This window comes from Ostrea edulis, chromosome 1, assembly GCF_947568905.1.
Source record: "Ostrea edulis chromosome 1, xbOstEdul1.1, whole genome shotgun sequence".
Taxonomy (NCBI): Eukaryota; Metazoa; Mollusca; class Bivalvia; order Ostreida; family Ostreidae; genus Ostrea; species Ostrea edulis.
The window spans coordinates 71,865,210-71,891,468 of record NC_079164.1 but is presented as its reverse complement, the minus strand read 5'-3'; the positions used below and the strand labels follow the sequence as shown (position 1 = coordinate 71,891,468).

Below are 26,259 nucleotides of genomic sequence, written 5' to 3'. Positions count from 1 at the left end.
GAATATTTTTAAATGACTCCACCCTATACTTGTGTATTTTCTTGATTAAATCTTGAAAGGGACATTCACCTTCATTTGAAAAAAAAAATGAATCCCCTTCATCCAAGGATGCTTTGCGAATGTTTGGTTGAAATTGGTTCAAAAGTTCTGAGGAAGAAGTCTTTAAAAAAGTGAAAACTTTACGCACGGCGACGGACAAAAGCGGATGGCAATAGGTCAACCGAGTGAAAATGCGATTGCTATTCCTCCAATTAATAAATTCTTTCATTTGCATAAATGCTCGACTTTCCAAAAATAATAAACAAATAAAGAAAAAACAGCGATGTGCATACTTCAAATTTATTACAAATTCAAGAAATCAAGATATAGAAATCAGTTTTGTAGATGGATAGATGGATTGTAGATAGATAGAAAGATATAGATAGAAAGATATATAGTTCTGTAGTCCTGTTTATTACCGTATAACGATTTTTTTTCCGCGGTGATAAATCTGGCTTATTTTAGTGGTTAGATAGCTTTCCGCCAAAATTTCACTCGCCAAATATGCACCCAACTGTGACTTCGGTATTTGCAAAAGAGATAACTCTTCCTTGTCCGCCAAAATCTATTCCACTAAAATTATTGGCATACCTTTGAGCCAGCAAATCGCCAAATTTTAGTCCCGCAAAAAAAAAAAAACACTATACGGAATAAGGATCCGCCATATATAGTTTTTGGTCAATTGTATTGTATGCAAATGAAATCTGACACCCAAAAATACAAAAAAAAAAAGCAGAGCAAAACAAAAAAGACCACTACAAGCAAATAAATCACCATGAAATTACATACATTACAACATGGTTCGCTCTTTCCGCTTCCCAAAACGAGTATATGAAATGCAACAATGCACATTTGTTTCTAAATGTGGTTACATCCTAGACCAAAAAATCATGATTTAAACAAATTTTAAATTCAAAAGCAATTTTACATTATGTGAGGATATTTGCACAATGATTTGATTCGTTGTACCCTTTTGTTGGAAGTTAAGAAGACTTTCAAATATTTTCCACGTGCATGAGTACTTCAGAGTAAAAGTACGACATTTTCGCCAATGACAGTTTTTAAGGGTATCATAAAATTGAGTTTCAACATATAGCAATGTAACAGTACAGAGAAAATAGAGAATAAATTAACTGCGTGCCGCATGGTGTATATAAATTGCGATTAATTTACAATATTGCAGTGAAATGGAACAAAACCAAAAATAAAAGAAATAAAAAAAAAAAAACAATTCTGAAAGATTACTGGGATAAAATTTAACAAAATAATTTGATCGCATAATCTGGTTATTCAAACTACACTGAATTGTATCTGTTGTTTAACAAGTCTTTGATTTGACATCAACTGTGAATCAAATACTGTTTGAAATGCAAATCACAAAAAAGATACTTCACATCAAAATGATATTTCAATAAAGTGCACCGCCACGGCACATGATACGCCCGTCACATATTGTTAACAGTATAGATTGTACCCATTAAAACATTTTTTTTTATATCACCTTAATTAAATGTCACAGTGACCTTAAAGTAGGATGCGACACACCTTCTACCTAAGATGCATTAGTTGACCAATTTTGGTGATTCTAGGTCCAATAGTTTTCAAGTTATGAGCCGGACAAGTTTTTGCCATATATGGCCATATCTTCTTAATGAAAAGTCACAGTGACCTGGTTTTAATGTGCGACACACCTTCTACCCAAGATGTATCTACAGACAAAGTTTGATGATTCTAGGCCTTGTGGTATTTAAGTTACGGGTCGGACACGAAAAAGCTAACAGACGGACGGACATGAACGCCATACCATAATACGTCCCGTCTTAAGACGGGCGTATAAAAAAATATATAATGATTTGACAAAATTCTTCTGAATTATATTCAAAGGAAGGAAGTTTTCTGCTCTTTACTCTCAATCCTTTCTATGTAATGCCGTGTTCCACTATATTAGATAAACTAAAGGCAATTAATTAACAGTACATTATCAACGTGTACGATAAAATAATTTCACATAATGAAGAGAACTTTTCCTAATTCGTCAGTAGTCTGACACGTACTTTCTACATCACTACCGACTTTCTATACAACTTCAAACAAAAGTTCCATGTCCTTTGTCCATGTGGCCGTAACACTCACCGCTAGTGCTGAAAAACTTCATGCATATCCAGCAAATGTGGCTCTTACAATCTCGACATTCCATATGCTGACAACCACCATTTTTCTCAATTCCTGCGAAACAATTTGGACATAACCTCCTGTTATTTGGGTCTTGACGCATCCATTTTTGAAGTCCTGTTTCATCATTACTGTTTTCCATCTGGTACATCACACACGATATTCCACTGTGATACTCGACGTGACATTTACTGCACATACTCGTTCTACAAACATCGCAAACTATTCTTCCGCCGACGTCGCTGACTTTGTACACCATAGGACAGTCTGGCGTTATACAATATCGAACTTTATCTTTGTTTCCCACTACAAAACTGGACAGAGATGAATTCAGTATGTTTTGCAGGCTACAGAATCCAGATTTTGTCATATTCACAAAATCTTTCCATGCCCAAAGCATATCACATTTATCATGAAAACATTTGAGTGGAAACTCCTTGTTCCGAATGACAGATTCTATGTTCATTTTTACACAGTCCCTACAGTAGGGATGACCACATGATTCCAATCTGTAAATATCGCTTTCCTCGATTTCACAAAAACATATTCCACATTCTGGTCGATTCGAAGCTGCAATTCCGACATTTATTTGCATATGGTCCATAATTTCTTCGATGCTTTTAACAGCTTTGTTAACTGCATCGTCTGATCCCATCATTTTTATTCTGTGATACCTGTGATCAAGTTCCACTGTTGACAAGTTTGACGAAGTTTTCAGGCCTCTAAGATCCACACCATGAGCCACAATAACAGCCTTCATCAATCCAGGTGGTTTGGATTCCCCTTTTAAATCAAATACTCGAATTCGTGACGACGATAATTTCTCGGCATACTTTCTAACTTTCCTTAATGCGATTTCACGATCGCCGTTTTCACCATGCACAGACATGGATGTATTTCTATAATCTAACAAAATTAATGTATTGGTCTTCTTCATAATTTTTTCGACTTTTGCTTGACCGTCTTGAGTAAACAGATATCGAAGTGTTGGAATCTTTTCCAAGTCCACTGTTTTCCCTTGAAGCATTTTTTGTACTTTGTTTCTAGTGTGCACCATGCTTTGAATGCTGTCTGCGTCAATGTCTATCACATATTTGTCATTGATCAGCTTCACATGCATTCGTCTACCACTATCTTCATTCTGTATTTTCTCACAATATGTTTGAATATTCCTTTCTACTCGTTTGTACACAGGCGCTAACACAAAGAGTCTAGTATGTATTTCTGGAGTAACACAAACGACGTGTTCCCCAATTGACATTCTGTTGCGTAACCTAGAACATGCCTCAAATCCTTCTTCTGGGTCTTTAAACGTGACAAAAGCCTGATAAGTAAAGTCAGACATTTTGGGCTCCAAGATAGAAACCTTAAACTTATTTGGATGAACATACTTTTTGAACTCGCTTTCAAGTTGTATTTTCAAACTGTGCAATATTTGGGGAGTTGTGTTTACCTTTTCACGTATAACAGTCACTTTTCCGATGTCATTTTCAGAAATATTAAAGTTGTTTAAAATACTTTCACGCAAAACATCTTCATTGACGAGTTCACCGATCCCCGAAACAAACAACTCGTTTTTTTCTTCATTTGGATGTTTGCCTTTATTGCCCCGTTTTATCTTTGCTCGTTTTCCTCCAACTGTAACATAGCTAAGTAAACTTGATAAAATTATTTCGTCCATTTTATTTTGGTCACGAATCTCAACAAATCCAAACCCTTGGGACTTTCGTCTACACCATGTAAGTTTTGCTCTGAGTAAATCACCTTCCTCACTTTTCCCCATCCCTTTAGGTGGTCTTGCAGAAAATTCGAAAATTTCCTTTTTAGTAGCAATTACTGCAGCTTTTGCGAATTTCGACTCATCAAATATGATCTGCCCGAGATAGCTTGCATTAGTGTTTTTTGGAGACTTTGGTATGAATGATCGAATTGATCCAAACCGTTTGAACCATTCCGCCATTTCATCATTGGAATGAAATGGATTTTGATCCCCAAATACAAAGACATTTTTATATTCGTCTTGATACAGAACATCTTGAACTTGTCCCCCTGGTCCTATTGATATCCTTACACTCGTAAAGTCCGGGAGAAGGGGATGTTCGGTAGTTTCAGTTCTGACTTTCTCTCGGATAGGGTCTATTGCTGTTTTCAGGGTGTGCGAGGATATTTCTCTGTCATCAATTGGTGCATATATTGAAATTTCTCCTCTGTCGCGATCTGCATCAATTACAAACACAGAGTCTTTGCACATCATTGTAAGATTTTCTTGCATAGTTTTCACTTTACTGTAACGGGGACCAACAAACTCTCTGTGAACTTGAAAACCAACATATTCCGTTAACACTGGTGTAACCATCCTTCGTTTTACATCATCAATATCAAAATCTAAAGATCCTTCATTCAATGCTTCCTCGACGTCTTCATCTGCTACAGCTGTTATATTTACACCAAAATCACGAGAGGTTTGCATCACTCTTTCAACAATAACCCAGTTTGGGCAAGAAGCCAGCGACTGAAATGCTGATGAAGGATGCATAATGACCTGTTGATTTTTATCTATGAAAAAATAGCCAGCTTTTTCATGTCCGAGAAAATGACAGAGATTGCTTTGAAAAGACTTGAATAGCAGTTTCTGCAAATTCCTTTCTACGTCCTCAGCATCTGAAAATTCAAATTTTATGTTGATGGAAAGATCTCTCTTCAGAACATACAAAATTTCTTTTGTGGCATCACGAATGCTTCGCATAGATTTTCCATTAATTGAATTATCTCTGCTCCATCTCCCTTTTTGCTTTTCATCAACCTTGTGCCATTCTTTATAAACATTTAAGTTTGTAAAGTGGTCACCATGTTTATGACAAAATCGAACCTTCAGCTTGTCTGACCTCTCTTTTTCTTTTTGTGTGCCTCCTCTATAAAACAAGGAGCTGGACACTGTGCAAGAGGCAGCAATAATAATTCCCTCCAATCCAACGTTATGGTCTATAGCATCATGAACAAGAACTCCTAGATTTGGTTCAAATGGGAGTTTAGCGATCCATTTACCCAATGGTGATATTTTTCCATCTTCAATAGCTCCTAGTTTACTTAGGTGTTGGAAAGTATTCTCCATTGACACTTTCTCTGGGGCTTGTACAAAGTCAAATTCCAGTGGATCTACGTCTAATTGCAAAAGCTTAAGAATTGCATGACCCAAGTGTGTTTTCAAAATTTCTGGAATAGAGGTAGAGCACATCATTTCGTAATCTTCCTTGGAGTAAAGTCTATAACATTTACCCGGGGCTGTTCTTCCTGCTCTGCCTTTCCTCTGGTCCGCGGAACTTTTGGTAACTTTCACAACACGCAGTGCACTTACTTTTTTCTTTGGGTCATACAACAATTCTTTCACAGCCCCTGTATCAATGACATATTTTATTCCAGGGATCGTAACTGATGTTTCAGCCACATTAGTTGCAAGTACGATTTTTCGTTTTCCTTTTGGTGACACTTTGAATACTAAATTCTGTTCCTCCGTTTGAAGTTTACCATGTAGTGGCAAAATCCAATGATCCTTTCCTCCTCTTAATAAAACTTCCAGTTTTGCTGCACACTGCTCAATTTCTGCTTGGGATGTTAAAAAAACTAAAATATCCCCTGGCGGCTCTTTTCTGTGAATTTCTACTGTTTTTTCAACACATTTCATTTCATAATCATCAACTACCTCGAGTCCTGAGGAAGTTGTTAGCCATTCAATTTCAACTGGAAACATTCTTCCGGAGACTTTCACAACCGGACAAAGTTCAGGTCCTCCAAAGTAGCGTACAAAGACATCTGGATCTATCGTTGCAGAAGTGACTATAACATGAAGTGTTGGTCGCTGTGGCAAACACTTCTTAATCATTCCAAGCAATAAATCAGTATAAATACTCCTTTCGTGTGCTTCATCAATTACAACACAGGAAAATTCAGACAGCAAGGGGTCTTTCAAACACTCGTTCAAAAGCATGTGGTCAGTCATGTACAACACTTTAGTGTGACTACTCAACTTTGACTTCATACCAGTTTGATATCCAACAAGATCTCCAACGTTTGACTCTATCTCTGATGCAACTCTTTGTGCAAGACTCACCGCCGCTACCTTACGTGGCTGTGTACAAATGATTTTCCCAAGGGAACTCAATTCAGACTCTAAAATATACTGAGTTATTTGTGTACTTTTCCCAGATCCGGTTTCTCCTAAAATGATACAAACTTGATTATGAAGAATTGTATCAACAATTTGAGTTCTTCTTGCGTATATTGGTAATGCTTGCTCCAACCGTGAACACTCTATATCAAATCGTTTCAATAGGCAATCATATTCTTTTTGCTCCACGTGTTCTCCCTTAAAAGACTCAATTCTTCGTATAGTGTCAGACAGGTATGCTTGAAATTCACCCTGTTGTTGTTTCAGTTCTAAGATTTTGTAATCTAAAGCTTTCTTCTGAGATTCCCTCTGTTCATGAAGTGAAATATCAATATATCTGGTCTTCTTATTTGAAGTTGCAGGTGCCTTGTTTAAAGTTGCAAGTTCACTCTCAGTCTCCCTTATCTTTTCTATATGTTTCCCTAAACCGTCTTCAGTCCTATTATTTATATACTGCAAAATTTTTATACTTTCTCGTCTTGTTCTTAGTGGAGCTCCTTTTTCATGCTTTTGGAATTTGTATCCGAAATATATTGTTTTCTTACTTCGTGTCAGGCAACTTTGAAATCTTCTAGCATCCGAGTTGCTTTTGAAGTGCATTACTACAACAGTGGCATCGTTTTTAGAATCTTTTTCAAAGGAAGCAACTTGAAATTTAACATCTACCACAACACCAATGAGATGTGTTAGTAGTTCATTTTCATCTTCTAATTGCTTTAAAATTGTAAAGATATATTTCACCATTTTCTTGTCTTCTACATTAGAATTTTGGTAACATGCAACTTGCACTGAATTTTCTGAAGTTGTCACAATAGATGGATTTTCACTCTTTTTAACTTTCTTTTCCCCAAAGCGCTCCTTATCCAAAATGTCCCCAATTTCCGTGCCCCTTTCAACTTCTACCCTAGCACTTTCTTGTGTTTCAGTTGTTTTGGACTTGTAATAACTAGTACCTGGACGTGAAACAATTCTACCAGGTGAAAGTTGATCACGCTTTGTCTGATCTTTATTGTCTGGAATACTACCATTCCTTTTCTTGTCTTCACTTCGTTTGCAAAATTTTTGTTTCATTGCTTCTTTTACTTTTGTTTCATCAGGCAAATGGGTTGATGGCTTTTTCTTCAAATAAGAAATTGTCTTTTCAAGTAATTCATCTTTACATTCATTGTCATTCAATTTGGTGCATTTCAAAGTATTGCTTTTATCGTGTTGCTTAGCTTTATTTTCCATTATTTCTATCATAGCTCCATCTGTTCTGCTTGTAACTCCACTCTGAACAGCAGATTTTAATGTTAGTACTTCATGTTTACCCACAGTGGGATATTTATTCAATCCTGAAATATCTTTTGATGACAATTTTGCTTTTGCTTTTTCCTTTGTTGGATCGAAAAGGTGAATTCCGTTACTTGCATCTGCTTCTTTGCATTTTAAAGTCTCTTCCTCTCTGATCTTGTAAACAGATGGAACTTTGTCTTTTGAAAATGCAGCAACAGAACGGAAATTAGTTTTACCTTCAATTGTCAAAACCTCTTCTCCTTTACACCCTATATTCTCCTTTGGTTCTCCATTCTTTGATTTCAAGGCGAGAGTTTCCTTCAAACATTGAATTTCACAGTGAAGGAAATCATCTAGGTAATCTTTCTTTTGTGAAACTGAAACGGATTTCACTGATACTAGCATTTTTTCCTCTTGGTCTTTGGCCCCCCCGCTACTATCACTTTCAGACGCAGTAACACAACAAACTTGTTTTTCCACATATCTGTGTCTCACCAATTCATGACATTTCTGGACGTCTCCAAGTTCACTTTTATCAACCAGTTTGGCTTTCCTTTCCATAATTTCTTGACTGCCACCAACACTAGCATCTTTTTCTTGTGATGGTGACACATCAAGCATTGCAGGCTTATCTTTTTGCAATTGTGATACATCAAAACACGCATATTTCTCTCGAGTATTTGACACATCAAACTTTGCAGGTTTTTCTGGTGAAACTGACAGACCAAATCTTGTTGATTTTTCTTGTGATACTGACATGCCAAAACTTGCAGGTTTGTCATGTGTTAATGACACACCTAAACTGGCAGGTGTTTCTTTTTGTGATAGTGACGAACCAAGCCTTGCAGGATTTTCTCGTGATTGTGACATACCAAGCATTGAGCATTTTTCTTGGGATTGTGACACACCTAAACTGGCTGTGTTTTCTTGTGACATTCTCACACCAAGTTTTGCAGGTTTTTCTTGTGATAGCAACACTCCACGCTTTGCAAGCTTTTCTTGGGGTTTTGATACACCATAACTGGCAGATTTTTCTTGTGATAGCAACACATCACGCTTTGCATATTTTTCTTCTGACAGCAACACACCATGCTTTACATGTTTTTCAAGTGAAAGTGACACACTATGCTTTGAAGGATTTTCTTGGGATTGAGACACATGTAACCTTGCAGACTGACTTTGTGATTGTGACTCAATAAGCCTTACAGTATTTTGTTGGGACTGCGACACAACATCACTGGCAAATTTTTCTTCATATGACATACCAAACCTTAAATCTTGTGATAGTGATGTATGAAGCCTTGCAGGCTTTTGTTGTGTTTTTGACACACCACAACTTGCTGATTTTTCTTGAGATTGTGACACATCAATCCTTGCAGGTTTTTCTTGTGATAGTGACACACCAAGCTTTGCAGGTTTTTCTTGGGATTGAAATACACCAAAACTGTCAGGTTTTACTTGTGATGGCGACACACCATGCTTTGCTAATTTTTCGTGTGATAGCGACACACCAACTTTTGCAGGTTTTTGTTGGGATTGCGACACACCTACACTGACAGGGTTTTCTTGGAATGGCAACACACCAAGCTTTGTAAGCTGTTCTCGTGGTAGTGATACACCAAGCCTTGCAGGGTTTTCTTCGGATTGTGACACAACAAAACTAGCACGTTTTTCTTCTTGTGACATTGACACACCATGCTTTGCATGTTTTTCTTGTGATAGTGATACACCACACTTTACACGTTTTTCTTGTGATTGAGACACAACAAAACTGGCAGGTTTCTCTTCTAGTGGTGACACACCAAGCTTTGAAGACTTTTCTTGTGATAGTGACACGTCAAACCTTGAATGTTTCTTTTGGGACTGTGACACACCCAAATTGACAGGTTTTTCATCTTGTGATAGTGACATACCAAAACTTGCAGGATTCTTTTGTGGTGATGACATACCAAGCATTGCAGATTTTTCTTGTGATCGTGATACACCAAACACTGCAAATTTGTCTTGCAATTGTGACACACCAAGCCTAGCAGATTTTTCTTGGTATTGTGACTTAACACAACTGGCAGGTAATCCTTCTTGTGATAGTGACACACCAAGCCTGGCAGATTTTTCTTGGGAATGTATCACACCTATACCAGCACGTTTTTCTTCTTGCGATATTGACACACCAAACCTTGCAGAGCTTTCTTGTGATGGTGATACACTAAACTTTAGAGGGTCTACTGAAGATGATTTTGTATCATTCCTTTCAAACCTATTATCATATTTACTATAAGAGTTCTGCATTTTGATAGATGACATTTCAGGTATTTCCTTCTCCTTTTTCTCAGCATGTGTTTCATGCAATCTGTTTGTAGAGTGTTCTTTTCTTAAATGTATATCCAACAATTCATTTTCCTGCTGGGAAGAAAATGTATCCCATCTATTGCTCGAATTATAGCATGTTTTCTTCACATGTTCACTTTCATCAAACTTTCTAACCTCACCAGTTGTTTGATGTTTGTACCCCTGAAAACTGTTGTTAGCCACAATCCCTCTTTCCCTTGATGAAATATTTAGAGATCTTGATGTTGTATCATGTTGTTCAGTTGGTGAAATGGATGACGAGAATAGACTAACACCATCCCTTGCCACTGAGGAGGATTTCACACTAGATTCTTCCTTCCTATGAGTTTCTACTCTTTCTTTTGCTGGATTAGCAGCCTCTTTCGTTGAGTTTTGACCCATCCTATGTAATCTACAAAAATTGGCACAAAAACTTTTATATTCTGTAGTAAAACTTAGAAAAATTTATCTTTTGATATTTAAAGGTCAATGTTGCAAGAAGGTTATATCTTAAAGGGACAAGAACACAATTTGAGCTGAAAATTTTAAAATTTTATCTTTCATTTTTATTGTTTACAATGCTTAACTAAATTATTTCTAATGGTCGACCAAAATTTGAATATCAGTTGTTGAGTTACAAGGTGAAGATAACAAACAGTGATCAATCTCATAAGTGAGATACAGAGCTTACAATTCTTTGTTATGTAAACAAGGCTCGTGCCATGTTTTTATTTACATTTAGACCGCTTATCAGAAAATGTGCCAAACACTAGAAACTATTTAATTGTGTTAAGAATTAATGTGCAATTTGAAAAATCTGCTTTAAACGAAACTTTTACTAGTGTAATTAACCTATGCACCTCGACAAATAACATTCAAATTTTGCTGACCATTAGAAATACCTTAGTTAAGCATTCTAAACATGAAAAAAAGGAAAAACAAAATTTTTAAATTTTCAGCTGTTTGTTGCATGATTTACTTCTCTTTTGGGGGAGCTTGGAATTAAATGAAGTTCTTACTACATTGTAGTATACCGAATTCATCACTTCACCTAATCAAGAGTTCTCTTACGAACAAAATCACACTCACTTCAAGTACCAAATCGCCGCTAATGTATGAAGAGTTTTGAATTTTCATAGACATTGATACTTACCAATAAGAAACAAGAGGCCCACAGGCCTTATCGGTCACCTGAAAACTAGTGAAAAAGTATCACTACTCACACAGGCTATGAAATCTAGAAAACATTTCCTGTTCTAAGCTAAATTATAATGTTCAGCAACAGTATAAAACAAGATGTGTTCTTAAAACTTCACTGCCCTCAAAAGTGCATACACTGATGGCTTTAAACAATAGGTGTATTAACATTAAAACATCAAAAGATATGACTAATTTGGACCCATCCTAAAGTCATAACCCTGGGTTGTGAAATTCACCATTTTTTGTACATCCTTTTCTGCTATTCCTAAGCATGCATTTAGATTTTATACAGTAATAGCAAACTTACACATAAATACTATATATTAAGTTTGGCCCACCTTGGGATCAGAACCCCTACTCTGGGGATCATCAAATTTACAATTTTGGTAAAAGACTACCTGCTCTATCCATTTAGTTTCAATTTAGTATCAATAGCACTAAAGATGTTATTTAAGTGTTTTACACATAAACACTATATACCAAGTTTGGCCCCATCCTGGGGCCAGAACCCCTACCCCAGGGATCATGAAATTTACAACTTTGGTAGAGGCTTTCCTGCTGTACATCACTATGCATTTAGTTTTTCTTACCTGTGTGCGGTTCTTGAGAATAAGATTTTTGAAAAATTGTCAATTTGGGGCAGTTATTGCCCTGTCCCTAAGGCCCAAGGGGTGCAGGAATCCTGAAATTTACAATTTATGTTCCCCTTGTTTCCCCTTGTTCCAAATGTTTCATATCAAATTTGAAAAGAATTGGAATGATAGTTATCAAGAAGAAGTTAAAAATGTCTTTTGTTCACAAATTTAATAACTCACCATTTTGGCCCCACCCTGATACCAAAACTCCTACCCCTGGGATCATCAAATTTACAATTTTGGTAAAGGACTACCTGTTCTTTCTAAATATCTATTTACTTTCAATTTAGTATCAATAGCACTAAAGAAGATGTTATTTAAGTCTTTTACACATAAACACTACATACCAAGTTTGGCCCCACCCTGGGGTCAGAATCCCTACCCCGGGGATCATGAAATTTACAATTTTGGTAGAGGCCTTCCTGCGCTACATCACTATCTATTAAGTTTTTCTTAAATGCATGTGAGTGGTTCTTGAGAAGAAGATTTTTGAAAATTGGTCAATTTGGGGCAGTTTTTGCCCTGCCCCTAAGACCCCAGGGGTGATGGAGTCCTGAAATTTACAATTTATGTCTCCCTTGTCCCAAAGATGCTTCATACCAAATTTGAAAAGAATTGGACTGATAGTTATCAAGAAGAAGTTAAAAATGTTCAATTGTTAACACATGACGCACGACGACAACCAATTGCAATAGGTCACCCCGAGTTTACTCAGGTGACCTAAAAATCTGTAAACGTAAATAAATTTTCATACGTTTTGAGAACATTGTAAAAACTTCCCAGATTAAAAAATTAGAATCACCTGTTTCACACTATAATACGATCTGCATATGGCCTAGTCACTTATCAGTCACCTGAATATCTATCATCAGAGCTCCAGATAAGGTGCGTATCAGCATAAATACTCATTAAATTTTACCAAATACGCATTTGAGTTGAAAATCATGCATACAATTACGCATTAGCGAATGTAAATACGCTTTACACTCCCAAAGTAATCCATATTAGTCCGCGTATTTGTGATACATGTAGTATGATATAAATATGAATTATCTTTTCATATGAATTGAGGTTAACCCAGGGCTTGATCATATATGATATTTAGCGCTATGAAATACGTTTTTATGGCAATCACAATATTGAAAAATTGGAAGAGTTAACTCAAAACACTATTATATAGGCCTACTTGTTATACTTTCTTTCTTAAAGAGTTAGTGTGTGGTCGAAAGCACAGAAAAAAAACTTGTATTATCAATCGTGGACGAATGATATACAGAATTGGATCATAATCATGTGACTGAGTGTCTGACATATTAAAATTTAATGCATCAATGATAAATATCAAATTACCAATGACAATGAATAGTTTTAATAAAAAGAACTGCAAAGGATTTTCCACGTAAATAGCTGGAGCAGCCTTTTAGTATTAACTTTAAGTTAAAATTTAACGGAAGAAGTATCGTTTATCTGGTGACATCTTCTGTGCAAAAGAGCAAATATAATCAGTAAATTAACAAAATACACTTTTGAATTTTTCTGAAAAGCAAAATACTCATTGATTTGAAAATCAGGGAGTAAATACTCTTTGTCGTAAAAAATTATCTGGAGCTCTGTATCATGTGCCAGTTTGCATATACATAATAAATTGGTCAAAGTAACTTCAAAATTCATTGTCAAAATGCTTGTTTCCTTCAATTCCTGTAAAAAAAAGCGATTAAAAATCCTAGTGAAAGCTAAATTTTGCTAGTTGGAAAATAATCCACTAGCAAAACATGAGGCCTATGTGCCAAATCGCTCACCTGAGTCACATTGGTCCATATCTAAAGATTTCCCATGTATATTTGCATGTAAAACTTTGATCCCCTATTGTGGCCTCATCCTACCCCTGGGAGTAATGATTTTACAGACATGAATCTGCACTATGTCAGGAAGCTTTCATGCATATGTAAACTTCTTTGGCCCGATGGTTCTTGAGAAGATTTTTAAAGATTTTTTCCATATAATAGTATGTAAAACTTCGATCCCTTATTGTGGCCCCATTCTACCCCTGGGGGCCTTTATTTTAATAAACTTGAATATGCACTATGTCAGCATAGTTGCTAACCTCCAACATGTAAAAAGAGGGCCATGACCCTCTTTGGAAAGCTAAAATTCTGGTCATAATGTGTAGTGGTATTCATGACATATTTACTAGGATTATATGTGTTATAAGTGTTTATATTTCAAAAATATTTATAGCAGAAATGTGTGTTTTATGAAATATTTTATTGAAGAAAAGTCATGTAACTGATAGTGACACATTATAATTTTTTCAAGACTGATGGAGATGGACAATATATAAATATGTACAAAGCAGGACACAGATTTATTAAACTTACATACGAGGGCATTTAAGTTTTCATTGTTTATAGTTCAGATCTGAATTCAGTATGTAATTTCTTTACAATATCAACATTTGAAGATGATGGCAAAAATGATGACAGTGATTATACATGTAGATGACTATTGTGCTAAAGTTTTGTTTTTTTTTACCTGATTTTGCGATTTGGCATTATTTTATCAGATCATTTTAGCTCCAGACTCAATAGACAAGTGCAAGTTACACAATGGACAATAAGCTTCATGCTGTCCTCAATAACTTTTTTTATCCATGAAAAGTAATTTTCCCAGATTTGTTGGTAGGTACACAAGTATCGTTTTCTTTTTGTTGGCGTGCCTGCTGGCCCTGATAAGGATCTCTTCGTGGTGGAAGCCATTATACAAAATGACTTCAATCCCTGATTTGTCAAAACAACTCACAGATAACTGTTAACACCTGCTTTGATATTGATCTGTAATGTACATGAGCATCGGCATTGTTTACGTAGATCCAAGCTTGTGTTTCAAACTGGAAATTACTTGTGCAAACTAATTTACAAAACCAAACCCGGAAATCCAGTGAAAGGTGTGACCCGCCGGGTCATAGAAAATAATCGGTTATGGGTTAAAAAATTGGGTGTAACCCAACAAAATCAGGTTAGTTGGCAACTATGTATGTCAGGAATCTTTCATGTAAATTTCAGCTCCTCTGGCCCAGTGGTTTTTGAGAAGACTTTTACATGTAAATGACCCCACCCTATTTTTGCATTTTCGTGATTATCTCCCCTTTGAAGGGGTATGGACCTTCATTTGAACAAACTTGGAAGCCCTTCTGAGGCTTCACCCAAGGATGCTTTGTGCCAAGTTTGGTTGAAATTGGCCCAATGGTTCTGCAGAAGAAGATGAAAATGTGAAAGGTTTATACCAACGCCGACAGACAACAGACAAAATTTGATCAGAAAAGCTCACTTGGGCCTTTGGTTCATGTGAGCTAACTAGGACAAACCATGTCCTTTATCTAATATATTAATATTTCCTTAAAACAGACTAAGTTTAACAACCTGTAATTTTCTCAACATTGAAGAAAATCAAAACCCTTTCATACCCATACAAATACTCTGTAAAATAAGTAGGCCGTCAAAAGAAAATTGTGGGAGTAGAGACAGATAAATCATGTACTATCGTGTACTATCTATTTAGCACAATTTACGAAGTTCAACAACCTGTAATTTTCTCCAAAATTGAAGAAAATCAAAATCCTTGCCACATGCACATCTGAAATACCCAAACAATTACTCTGTTAAATAAGAAGGTTCTCACTTGAAAACTGTGAAGGAGTTAGACAGACAAATCATGTACTCTCTATGTAATAATTCCTAAAATTTAAGAAAATCTAAATCTTTGTCACATGCACATCTTAAATACCCAAACAATTAGTCGGTAAAACAAGAATATCCTCACTTGAATATTGCAGGCAGAGTTCGACGGACAAATTACATACCCTCCATACAACATTAGTTTTTCAAATAAAATGGCAAAACTCCTGCAGAAGAAATTGAAATGGATAAAAAAAACTGAAACATAATTAGAGTGGCCCACAAAGAAGCAACAGCATAGCAAGTTTAGACTTCATATGTGACAAAGAAAAGAAAATAGAAACAGAAAACACATGAACAGACTGACGGATGGATGTACAGATTTCACTGTACTACAATATGCACATGTACGTCTTAAAATGAACGTATAAAAAGAACTATTTGTGACAAGAGGCCCATGGGTCACATCACTCACCTGAGTCACCTTGGCCCATATCTGAAGACTTTTTATATATATTTGCATGTAAAACCTTAGTTCCTATTGTGGCCCCAACCAATCCCTAGAGGCCATAATTTTTACAAACTTGAATCTGCATTATGTCAGGAAGCTTTCATGTAAATGTCAACTTCTTTTGCCCAATTGTTCTTGCGAAGAAGATTTTTAAAGATTTTCCCTATATATTTCTATGTAAAACTTTGATCCCCTATTGTGGTCCAACAAACTTGAATCTGCACTATGTCAGGAAGCTTTCATGTAAATCTCAGCTCTTCTGGCTCAGTGGTTCTTGAGAAGAAGATTTTAAAAGATTATCCTATATATTTCTTTGTAAAACTTTGATCCCCTATTATAATTCCTTAATTATATCTCCTTTAAAAAGGACATGGCTCTTCATTTGAATGAACTTGAATTCCCTTCTCCCTATTGAATGATTTTTGCCAAGATTGATTGAAATTGGCGACAATGACAACAGATGTAAATTTTTATCAGAAAAGCTCATTTGAGCCTTAAGCTCAGGTGAGCTACAAAACTATGCATTTAGCATATAAAAAGTTAGGGACATCAATATATTGATGAAATTATAAGAAACTGGTAAGATATTATATCCCTACTGCAACATGGATGCAAAAGGTAATAAATGCTAAACTTACTATACTGCAACAGTGTTTCCAGCTTAAGAAGAAAACAGAGGCATTATAGGGCTAGATCATTCTGAACTTCCTTGTCTTCACACCTGAAATTAAATTACACATCCTTAATCATTTCATTTTATATATAGGAACATCATAGAAAAGACCAGTGACTCTTTTAGGCCTATTTTGGGTCCGAATTTCAGCCCTTCCCCTCCTAAAAATTGCCAATTTTTTCCCAATTCAGCTTGCATTTTCCCCAATAATAGAATTATGAAAGGAAAACATATTTGAAAAAAATAAACATTGGATGTGAATTATATACATAAGACTTAACAAAGAGTTATGGGAATGATGATTTGGATAGAATAATTGAAAATTTTAGAAGGTTAAAGAAAATTAGATGTGTAAAATAAAGATAATATAATGTTTGATATGATTTTATAACTTATTTATGATAAAATTGATTTTCCCCAGTTTGACTGAAATGTCGACAATTTCCCCCCAATTCGAAAGCCACAGGACCCTTGTTAAAAATGTAGAAAAATCACTGAAGACACTTTGTTTAGTACGTGAGAGGAGAATATATTTACCTCCCAAGAAACATAACTCTCACACTGATTGTAATTCCATGAAAGATTTCATTTACAAAAAATAATTTACAAAGTAACAATGAAGAGGCTCATGTGGTACATTGTTTATATGTGTTTTCTCTTCTTCATATTACAATACACTGAACTTATGTCTTTTGAAATGTAGTATTTGAGAGAAAAAATCACCTCATTTGAAAACTTTTCGCTTATTCAATGTACCAAAATCAATTATTATGTAATCACCTTATTTGAAAACTTTTCGCTTATTCAATGTACCAAAATCAATTAGTATGTACTTATCTATTATCATTTACATATTTTATAACATTTTATATGCCAAATAATCTTTTCCAAGCATAAATGAAATGCTACTACTAAATAGTTGAAATTCAGAGTTTGGATAACACCCTTCTAATGAATTAACCCCAAAAAACCTATGAAATATGGCATGAAACATGACATTTCTACTAGGCAAAATAAAACATGTGTGGTTCTAGTTACAATCCCTTGAAAAACAGGGTAGGTAGGTAGGTAGGGATTTTACTTCATTTGATTTAATTAATTTTTATAATGATAATGGAAACATAATTTTCTTTTACTTTCACTTCTTTCCATGTGCCATTTATATATATGGTGTGATATACACCTACCAAAATGGGTAAGGATCACCCTAGTTTTGACAATTCTTATATATATATTTCAACTAAACAAAATAAATACAGAAAAAAAAGATGTGTTTGTGAAACACAAGTGCCCCCAATAATGGCCAATTCCAAAGATGGTCAAGGTCACAGGGACAAATATCTTGTTACCAGTAGAAAGATCTTGTCACAAGAAATGCTAATGTGTAATATAAAAGCTCTAATATTTATCATTTAGAAGTTATGACCAATGTCAAGTTTTTAAAAAGTAGGTCAAACATCAAGGTCAACAATTTTGGTACCTATGGAAAGGTCTTGTCACAAGGAATACTCATGTGAAATATAAAAGCTCTAGCACTCACTGCTCAAAAGTTATTAGCAAGGTTAAAGTTTTTACCAAGAGGCCAATGGGCTACATCGCTCACCTGAGTCATCTTGGCCCATATCTGAAGATTTTCCATATACAGCGATTTTTTTCCTTATATAACTGGTACCAATAAACGGTACCATTCCCAATGCCAAAAACCGTTGATTTTTCCCAATTTTGAGACTAAAGATTCCCAATTCACTTGCTGAAAAATAGACCACTGACATCGTAATTTACTTAGTCTGAAATGTTGTATGAGTTAACTAAAATGTTCACTTCCGGTATTAAATCTAAAGTACAAATCAAGTATTGTAGAGCTATGACAATTCTAAAACGAGCCTACGATGATTCCTTATGTCTCACAACAGCAAATATTACCGTAAAAAAGTTTGTAAAGTGATGAATACTTCTTGTTTTGTTCTTTCTTTTCTTTTGTTTTGGTTGAAATCATTTGCCGATGCGTTGGTAGAAAATTCCCAATTTGTTCAATTTTGACGCTATTTTTCCCAATTGAATGGGTACCGGTACCAGTACCAATGGGTAGAAAAAAATCGCTGAATATATTTGCATGTAAAACCTTATTCCCTATTGTGGCCCCAACCTACCCCTGGAGGCCACGATTTTTACAAACTTGAATCTGCACTTATGTCAGAAAGCTTCCATGTAAATGTCAACTTCTTTGACCCAATGGTTCTTGAGAAGAAGATTTTTAAAGATTTTCCCTATATATTTGCATGCAAAACTTTGATCCCCCTTGTGGCCCTATCCTACCCCAGGGGGGCATGATTTGAACAAACTTGAATCTGCACTATGTCAGAAAGCTTTCATGTAAATATCAGCTTTTCTGGCTCAGTGGTTCTTGAGAAGAAGATTTTTAAAGAATTTTCCCTATATATTTGTATGTAAAATTTGATCCCCAATTGTGGCCTCATCCAATCCCCGGGGGGCCATGATTTTAACAAACTTGAATCTGCATTATGTCAGGAAGTTTTCATGTAAATCTCAGCTTTTCTGACTCAGTGGTTCTTGAGATGATTTTTAAATGACCCCACCCTTTTTTGCATTTTTTGTGATTATCTCCCTTTTGAAAGGGACATGGCCCTTCATTTTAACAAACTGGAAAGCCCTTCACCCAAGAATGCTGTTGGCCAAGTTTGGTTGAAATTGGCCCAGTGGTTCTGGAGAAGAAGTAAAAAATGTAAAAAGTTTACAGACAGACGACGGACAACAGGCGATCAGAAAAGCTCACTTGAGCTTTCAGCTCAGGTGAGCTAAAAAGTAGGTCAAACACCAAGCTCAAGGTCACATGGTGACAGTAAAAAATGTTGGTACCCTAGTAAAGGTCTTGTCATAAGGAATACTCATGTGAAATATCAAAAGCTCTAGCATTTACTGTTCAAAAGTTACATGTATTAGCAAGGTTAAAGTTTAAAGTGTTAAAGACTATATGAACCAAAATCTTATAACGGTCATCTACTCGTCTCCTTAGGATATACCATGTACCAAGTTTAATGTCAATCAGGCAAAGGGTTCTCAAGATATTGAGAGGACAATATATTCCGATGTCCAGTTTGACCCTTGAACTTTAACATTCATAACCTCAAAATCGATAGAGGTCATCTTCTTCCAAAGATGTACCAAGTTTGATGCAAAAGCAAAAGGTTTTCTAGACATCAAGTCGTTAGTATATTCCTATGTCCAGTGACCTCTGACCATGTGTCCTCAAAATCAATAGTGGTCATCTACCCCTCAGGCCCTCAAAATGTATCAGTGTACCAAGTTTAATGTCCATCAAGGAAAGGTCCCTCAAGATGTTGAGGTCAAGGAAAGGTCCCTCAAAATATTGAGCATCTTCCTATGTCCAGAATGAATTGACCCTTGACCTGAGAATTAATAGGGGTTCTTGTCTACCCATAACCAACCCAGATATGAAATATTGCAATCAAGTGAATGGTTCTTAAGATATTGAGTGGACAACATGTGGTCTACCAACAAGTGCATAAATATGAAAGTCCTAGCTTAAATAGTTCAAGAGATATTTTTAAATATTTTTCATATATATATTACAATATAACACTTTCATCCCCTATTGTGGCCCCATCCTGTCCTGGGGACCATGGATTGCACATGCATAAACCTGGATCTATTCTTTTTCAGGAAGCTTTCATGTAAATTTGAACTTTTCTGCTAAAGTGGTTCTTGAGAAGATTTTTAAAGATTTTCCATATATATATTCGTATGTAAAACTTTGATTCCCTATTGTGGCCCCACCCTACCCCCAGGGGCGATGATTTGAACAAACTTGAATCTGTATTATGTCAGGAACCTTACGTATATACATGTAAATTTCGCCTTTCCTGAATTACAAGAAAATAGCAGTTGTGGAAAGGTCAATGCTATCCAGGGTTCGAAATTAACTCATGTCCGTAAGTCCGAGACTAGTAAACAAGAGGCCCATGGGCCACATCGCTCACCTGAGTCACCTTGGCCCATATCTGAAGACTTTCCATATATATTTGCATGTAAAACCTTGGTCCCTATTATGGCCCAAACTACCCTTTGCAAACTTGAATCTACACTATGTCAGAAAGCTTTCATGTAAATGTCAACTTCTTTGGCTCAATGGTTCTTTTAAAGCTTTTTTCTATATTTGTATGTAAAACTTTGACCCCCCCCCCCCCCCACTTGTGGCCCCATCCTACCCCCCGGGGACCATGATTTGAACAAACTTGAATCTGCACTATGTCAGAAAGTTTTCTTGTAAATATCAGCTTTTCTGACTCGGTGGTTATTGAGAAAAAGATTTTAACTATATATTTGTATGTAAAACTTTGATCCCCCTTGTGTCCCCATCCTACCCCCGGAGCCCATGATTTGAAGAAACTTGAATCTGCACTACGTCAGTAAGTTTTCATGTAAAAATCAGCTTTTCTGGCTCAGTGGTTCTTGAGAAGAAGATTTTTCCTACATATTTGTATGTAAAACTTTGATCCCCTATTGTGGCCTCATCCAACCCCCAGAGCCCATGATTTGAACAAACTTGAATCTGCATTATGTCAGGAAGCTTTCATGTAAATCTCAGCTTTTCTGGCTTAGTGGTTCTTGAGAAGAAGATTTTTAAAGTTTTTCCCTATATATTTGTGTGTAAAACTTTGATCCCCCCCTTGGGGCCCCATCTTATCCCCAGGGGCCATAATTTGAACAAACTTGAATCTGCACTATGTCAGGAAGCTTTCATGTAAATCTCAGCTTTTCTGGCTTAGTGGTTTTTGAGAAGAAGATTTTTAAAGTTTTTCCCTACATATTTGTGTGTAAAACTTTGATCCCCCCTTGGGGCCCCATCTTATCCCCGGGGGCCATGATTTGAAGAAACTTGAATCTGCACTATGTCAGAAAGTTTTCATGTAAAAATCAGCTTTCCTGGCTTAGTGGTTTTTGAGAAGATTTTTAAAGTTTTTCCCTATATATTTGTGTGTAAAACTTTGATCCCCCCTTGGGGCCCCATCTTATCCCCCGGGGCCATGATTTGAACAAACTTGAATCTGCACTATGTCAGAAAGTTTTCATATAAAAATCAGCTTTTCTGGCTTAGTGGTTCTTGAGAAGAAGATTTTTAAAGTTTTTCCCTATATATTTGTGTGTAAAACTTTGATCCCCCCTTGGGGCCCCATCTTATCCCTGGGGGCCATGATTTGAACAAACTTGAATCTTCACTATGTCAGGAAGCTTTCATGTAAATCTCAGCTTTTCTGGCTTAGTGGTTCTTGAGAAGAAGATTTTTAAAGTTTTTCCCTATATATTTGTGTGTAAAACTTTGATCCCCCCTTGGGGCCCCATCTTATCCCCGGGGGCCATGATTTTAACAAACTTGAATCTGCACTATGTCAGAAAGTTTTCATGTAAAAATCAGCTTTTCTGGCTTAGTTGTTCTTGAGAAGAAAATTTTTAAAGATTTTTCCTATATATTTGTATGTAAAACTTTGATCCCCTATTGTGGCCCCATCCGACCCCCAGAGCCAATGATTTGAACAAACTTGAATCTGCATTATGTCAGGAAGCTTTCATGTAAATCTCAGCTTTTCTGGCTTAGTGGTTCTTGAGAAGATTTTTAAAGTTTTTCCCTATATAATTGTGTGCAAAACTTTGATTCCCCCTTGGGGCCCCATCCTATCCCCGGGGGCCATGATTTGAACAAACTTGAATCTGCACTATGTCAGGAAGTTTTCATGTAAAAATCAGCTTTTCTGACTCAGTGGTTCTTGAGAAGAAGATTTTTAAAGATTTTTCCTATATACATGTATTTGTATGTAAAACTTTGATCCCCTATTGTGGCCCCATCCAACCCCCGGGGCCCATGATTTGAACAAACTTGAATCTGCATTATGTCAGGAAGCTTTCATGTAAATCTCAGCTTTTCTGGCATAGTGGTTCTTGAGAAGAAGATTTTTAAAGATTTTTCCTATATATTTGTATGTAAAACTTTGATCCCCTATTGTGGCCCCATCCGACCCCAGGGGCCCATGATTTGAACAAACTTGAATCTGCATTATGTCAGGAAGCTTTCATGTAAATCTCAGCTTTTCTGGCTTAGTGGTTCTTGAGAAGAAGATTTTTAAAGTTTTTCCCTATATATTTGTATGTAAAACTTGTGGCCCCATCCTACCACCGGGGGCCATGATTTGAACAAACTTGAATCTGCAATATGTCAGGAAGCTTTCAGGTAAATTTCAGCTCTTCTGGCCCAGTGGTTCTTGAGAAGAAGATTTTTAAATGACCCCACCCTATTTTTGTGATTATCTCCCCTTTGAAAGGGACATGGCCCTTCATTTGAACAAACTTGAAAGCCCTTCACCCAAAGATGCTTTTGGCCAAGTTAGGTTGAAATTGGCCTAGTGGTTCTGGAGAAGAAGTCGAAAATGTGAAAAGTTTACAGACAGACGGACAGACAGACGGACGCCGGACAAAATGTGATCAGAATAGCTCACTTGAACCTTCGGTTCAGGTGAGCTAAAAATGTGTCGGACTAGTGAACTCTCTATAGCACTAGTCCGTACGGACTAGTGAAAATCCGGAAATCAATCTTCAATTGGTAAAGATTTTTAGGAAGATTTGTCTGAGTCTCTTAGATGTTTGAACTTATGGTTGATTACCTGCATGGTCAAGTGTTTGCATGACTATGACATCCTGATCTTCCAAACACATGGAGTGCGTTCGAGATCGCCGTTCTTCGAACGTGCACAAATTGTCAAATTCCTGCCAATTCCGAACGCCGAGTACACATCACGAGAACGTGTTCTAGGTGTAAGAATTGCAAGTAGTGTGGTCTGAGAAGATGCACGTTTGTGCGCACATGTTCTTGTCATTCGCGACTCTAACACAGTAGTTCATAACACTATAGCTCATGACTTGGTCAATCCAGTGAATTTTATTGACTTTATTGATAAAATTTCGAACTCCTGTGACTCTAAAATCTGAGCACCAAAAAAAACAGGAACATCGATCTCGAACGCACTTATGGACGTTTATAAAAGGATTAACTCGGAGGTTAATATTGTATGCTTCTGAAGATTTTGAATGCGAAATAAAATATGGTGGTCTCTTTTTCTTCTGTAGGTGTCAGAAATTGAATTGTTTGCAACTGTGATGTGTTTGGTTTGATTAAAATGAAGATCATTTTATGATATACTGGACGGACTAGTGAAATGCTTTGAGGACTAGTGAACATCAACAGTGACTAGTCCGTACGGACTTGTGCTTGAAAAAGTTAATTTCGAACCCTGCTATCAAAACTCAGGTATAGGCCTACTGGCCTTCCTCGAGATCTAAAGAATGCCAGATGTTAAAATTTGGGGGTGTTAACTCAAAATTAATAACAAGAGGCCCATGGGCCACATCGCTCACCTGAGTCACCTTGGCCCATATCTGAAGACTTTCCACATATATTTGCATGTAAAACCTTAGTCCCAATTATGGCCCCAACTACCCCTGAAAGCCACGATTTTTGCAAACTTGAATCTACACTACGTCAGAAAGCTTTCATGTAAATGTCACCTTCTTTGGCCCATTGGTTCTTGAGAAGATTTTTAAAGATGATTTTCCCTATATTTGTATGTAAAACTTTGACCCCCCCCCCCCCTCCCCCCGGGGCCATGATTTGAACAAACTTGAATCTGCACTATGTCAGAAAGTTTTCTTGTAAATATCAGCTTTTCTGACTCAGTGGTTATTGAGAAGAAGATTTTAACTATATATTTGTATGTAAAACTTTGATCCCTCTTGTGGCCCCATCCTACCCCCAGGGCCCATGATTTGAACAAACTTGAATCTGCACTATGTCAGAAAGTTTTCATGTAAAAATCAGCTTTTCTGGCTCAGTGGTTCTTGAGAAGAAGATTTTTCCTATATATTTGTATGTAAAACTTTGATCCCCTATTGTGGCCCCATCCTACCCCCGGGGCCCATGATTTGAACAAACTTGAATCTGCATTATGTCAGTAAGCTTTCATGTAAATCTCAGCTTTTCTGGCTTAGTGGTTCTTGAGAAGAAGATTTTTAAAGTTTTTCCCTATATATTTGTATGTAAAACTTTGATCCCCTATTGTGGCCCCCATCCTACCCCCGGGGCCCATGATTTGAACAAACTTGAATCTGCATTATGTCATGAAGCTTTCATGTAAATCTCCGCTTTTCTGGCTTAGTGGTTCTTGAGAAGAAGATTTTAAAAGTTTTTCCCTATATATTTGTATGTAAAACTTTGATCCCCCCTTGTGGCCCCATCCTACCCCCCGGGGGCCATGATTTGAACAAACTGGAATCTGCAATATGTCAGGAAGCTTTCAGGTAAATTTCAGCTCTTCCGGCCCAGTGGTTCTTGAGAAGAAGATTTTTAAATGACCCCACCCTATTTTTGCATTTTTGTGATTATCTCCCCTTTGAAAGGGACATGGCCCTTCATTTGAACAAACTTGAAAGCCCTTCACCCAAGGATGCTTTTGGCCAAGTTTGGTTGAAATTGGCCCAGTAGTTCTGAAGAAGAAGATAAAATTGTGAAAAGTTTACAACAACGACGACAGACAACGGACTGATCAGAAAAGCTCACTTGAACCTTCGGTTCAGGTGAGCTAAAAACCAATACATATGATTTTTTTTTTTTTTTATTATACATATAATAACACGTCTTAGTTACGATACACTCACTGGTGTTGATCAAACTGACAGAAAGCTTGAAATCGAAACCAAAATATTATTTTATTTTAGATCGCCGTTTAGCTACATACACTGTACCTGTTATACCTGACATGCAATAGATGTCCCCTAAATAGAATTTCAGCCTAGATAACTTCAAGTGCCAACCCGTGGTATAAATTATCTTTGATTTACCCCATACTGGATACAAGCTTTGATAATATCTAACCAAACCTTGTGCAAATATCCGAAATCATTACGAAGTCAATCAAAAACTAGGTGACATCGTCATACGCTGCACTGCATACACTTTGCAGTAGACATATTTTCACGTTCGTGGAAAAACACAAGTCCTACTTTCGTTTTCTTTATTATAATTTGGCGGTTAAATTGCCAGGAGCGGATCTAAGATTGTGTGTATGGAATTCCAACTTACTGGCCTCAGGATGGTGGAAAGAAGACGTATGTTAATGTTTACCCATATATCAAGTATCGAGTGTGCTCTGTGTGTGTGGGTTTGTTGTTGTTTTTAATCATTATCAGGGGCGGATCCAGGAATTGTAGTTACGGGGGGCGCCACTTTATGAGGCAAGGGGTCTGGATTTTATACGACTTGAAATATGTTACCTATCTAGTCATTTGTACTATTTTCTATCATTTTTAATAAGGTGAAATTAATAAAATGACGCAAATTTTAAGGGTTTTTGCAAAAAAAATTAAGTAGATCTAATTCAAGAAATCAAAAGATTTTGACATTTATTTCTCCGGGAGTGGAAGAAATTGTTGCTTCTTTTATCGTTTAGTACATTTTTCTCAACAAGACACCACGATTTACCTGAAAGAAGATGGGTGACTTT

At 36.4% G+C, this 26,259-nt stretch overlaps 1 protein-coding gene across 1 annotated transcript; it reads right to left on the bottom strand.

The window, feature by feature from the left end:
* Window positions 1-323: 323 nt before the first annotated feature.
* Window positions 324-25,844, bottom strand: LOC125682846 (uncharacterized). Its single transcript, XM_048923437.2, has 3 exons — window positions 25,637-25,844; window positions 16,638-16,720; window positions 324-10,391 (listed from the first exon to the last, which is right to left on the bottom strand). The coding sequence occupies exon 3, from the start codon at window positions 10,379-10,381 to the stop codon at window positions 2,126-2,128; it is 8,256 nt and encodes a 2,751-aa protein (XP_048779394.2). The 5' UTR covers window positions 10,382-10,391; window positions 16,638-16,720; window positions 25,637-25,844; the 3' UTR covers window positions 324-2,125.
* Window positions 25,845-26,259: the final 415 nt, after the last annotated feature.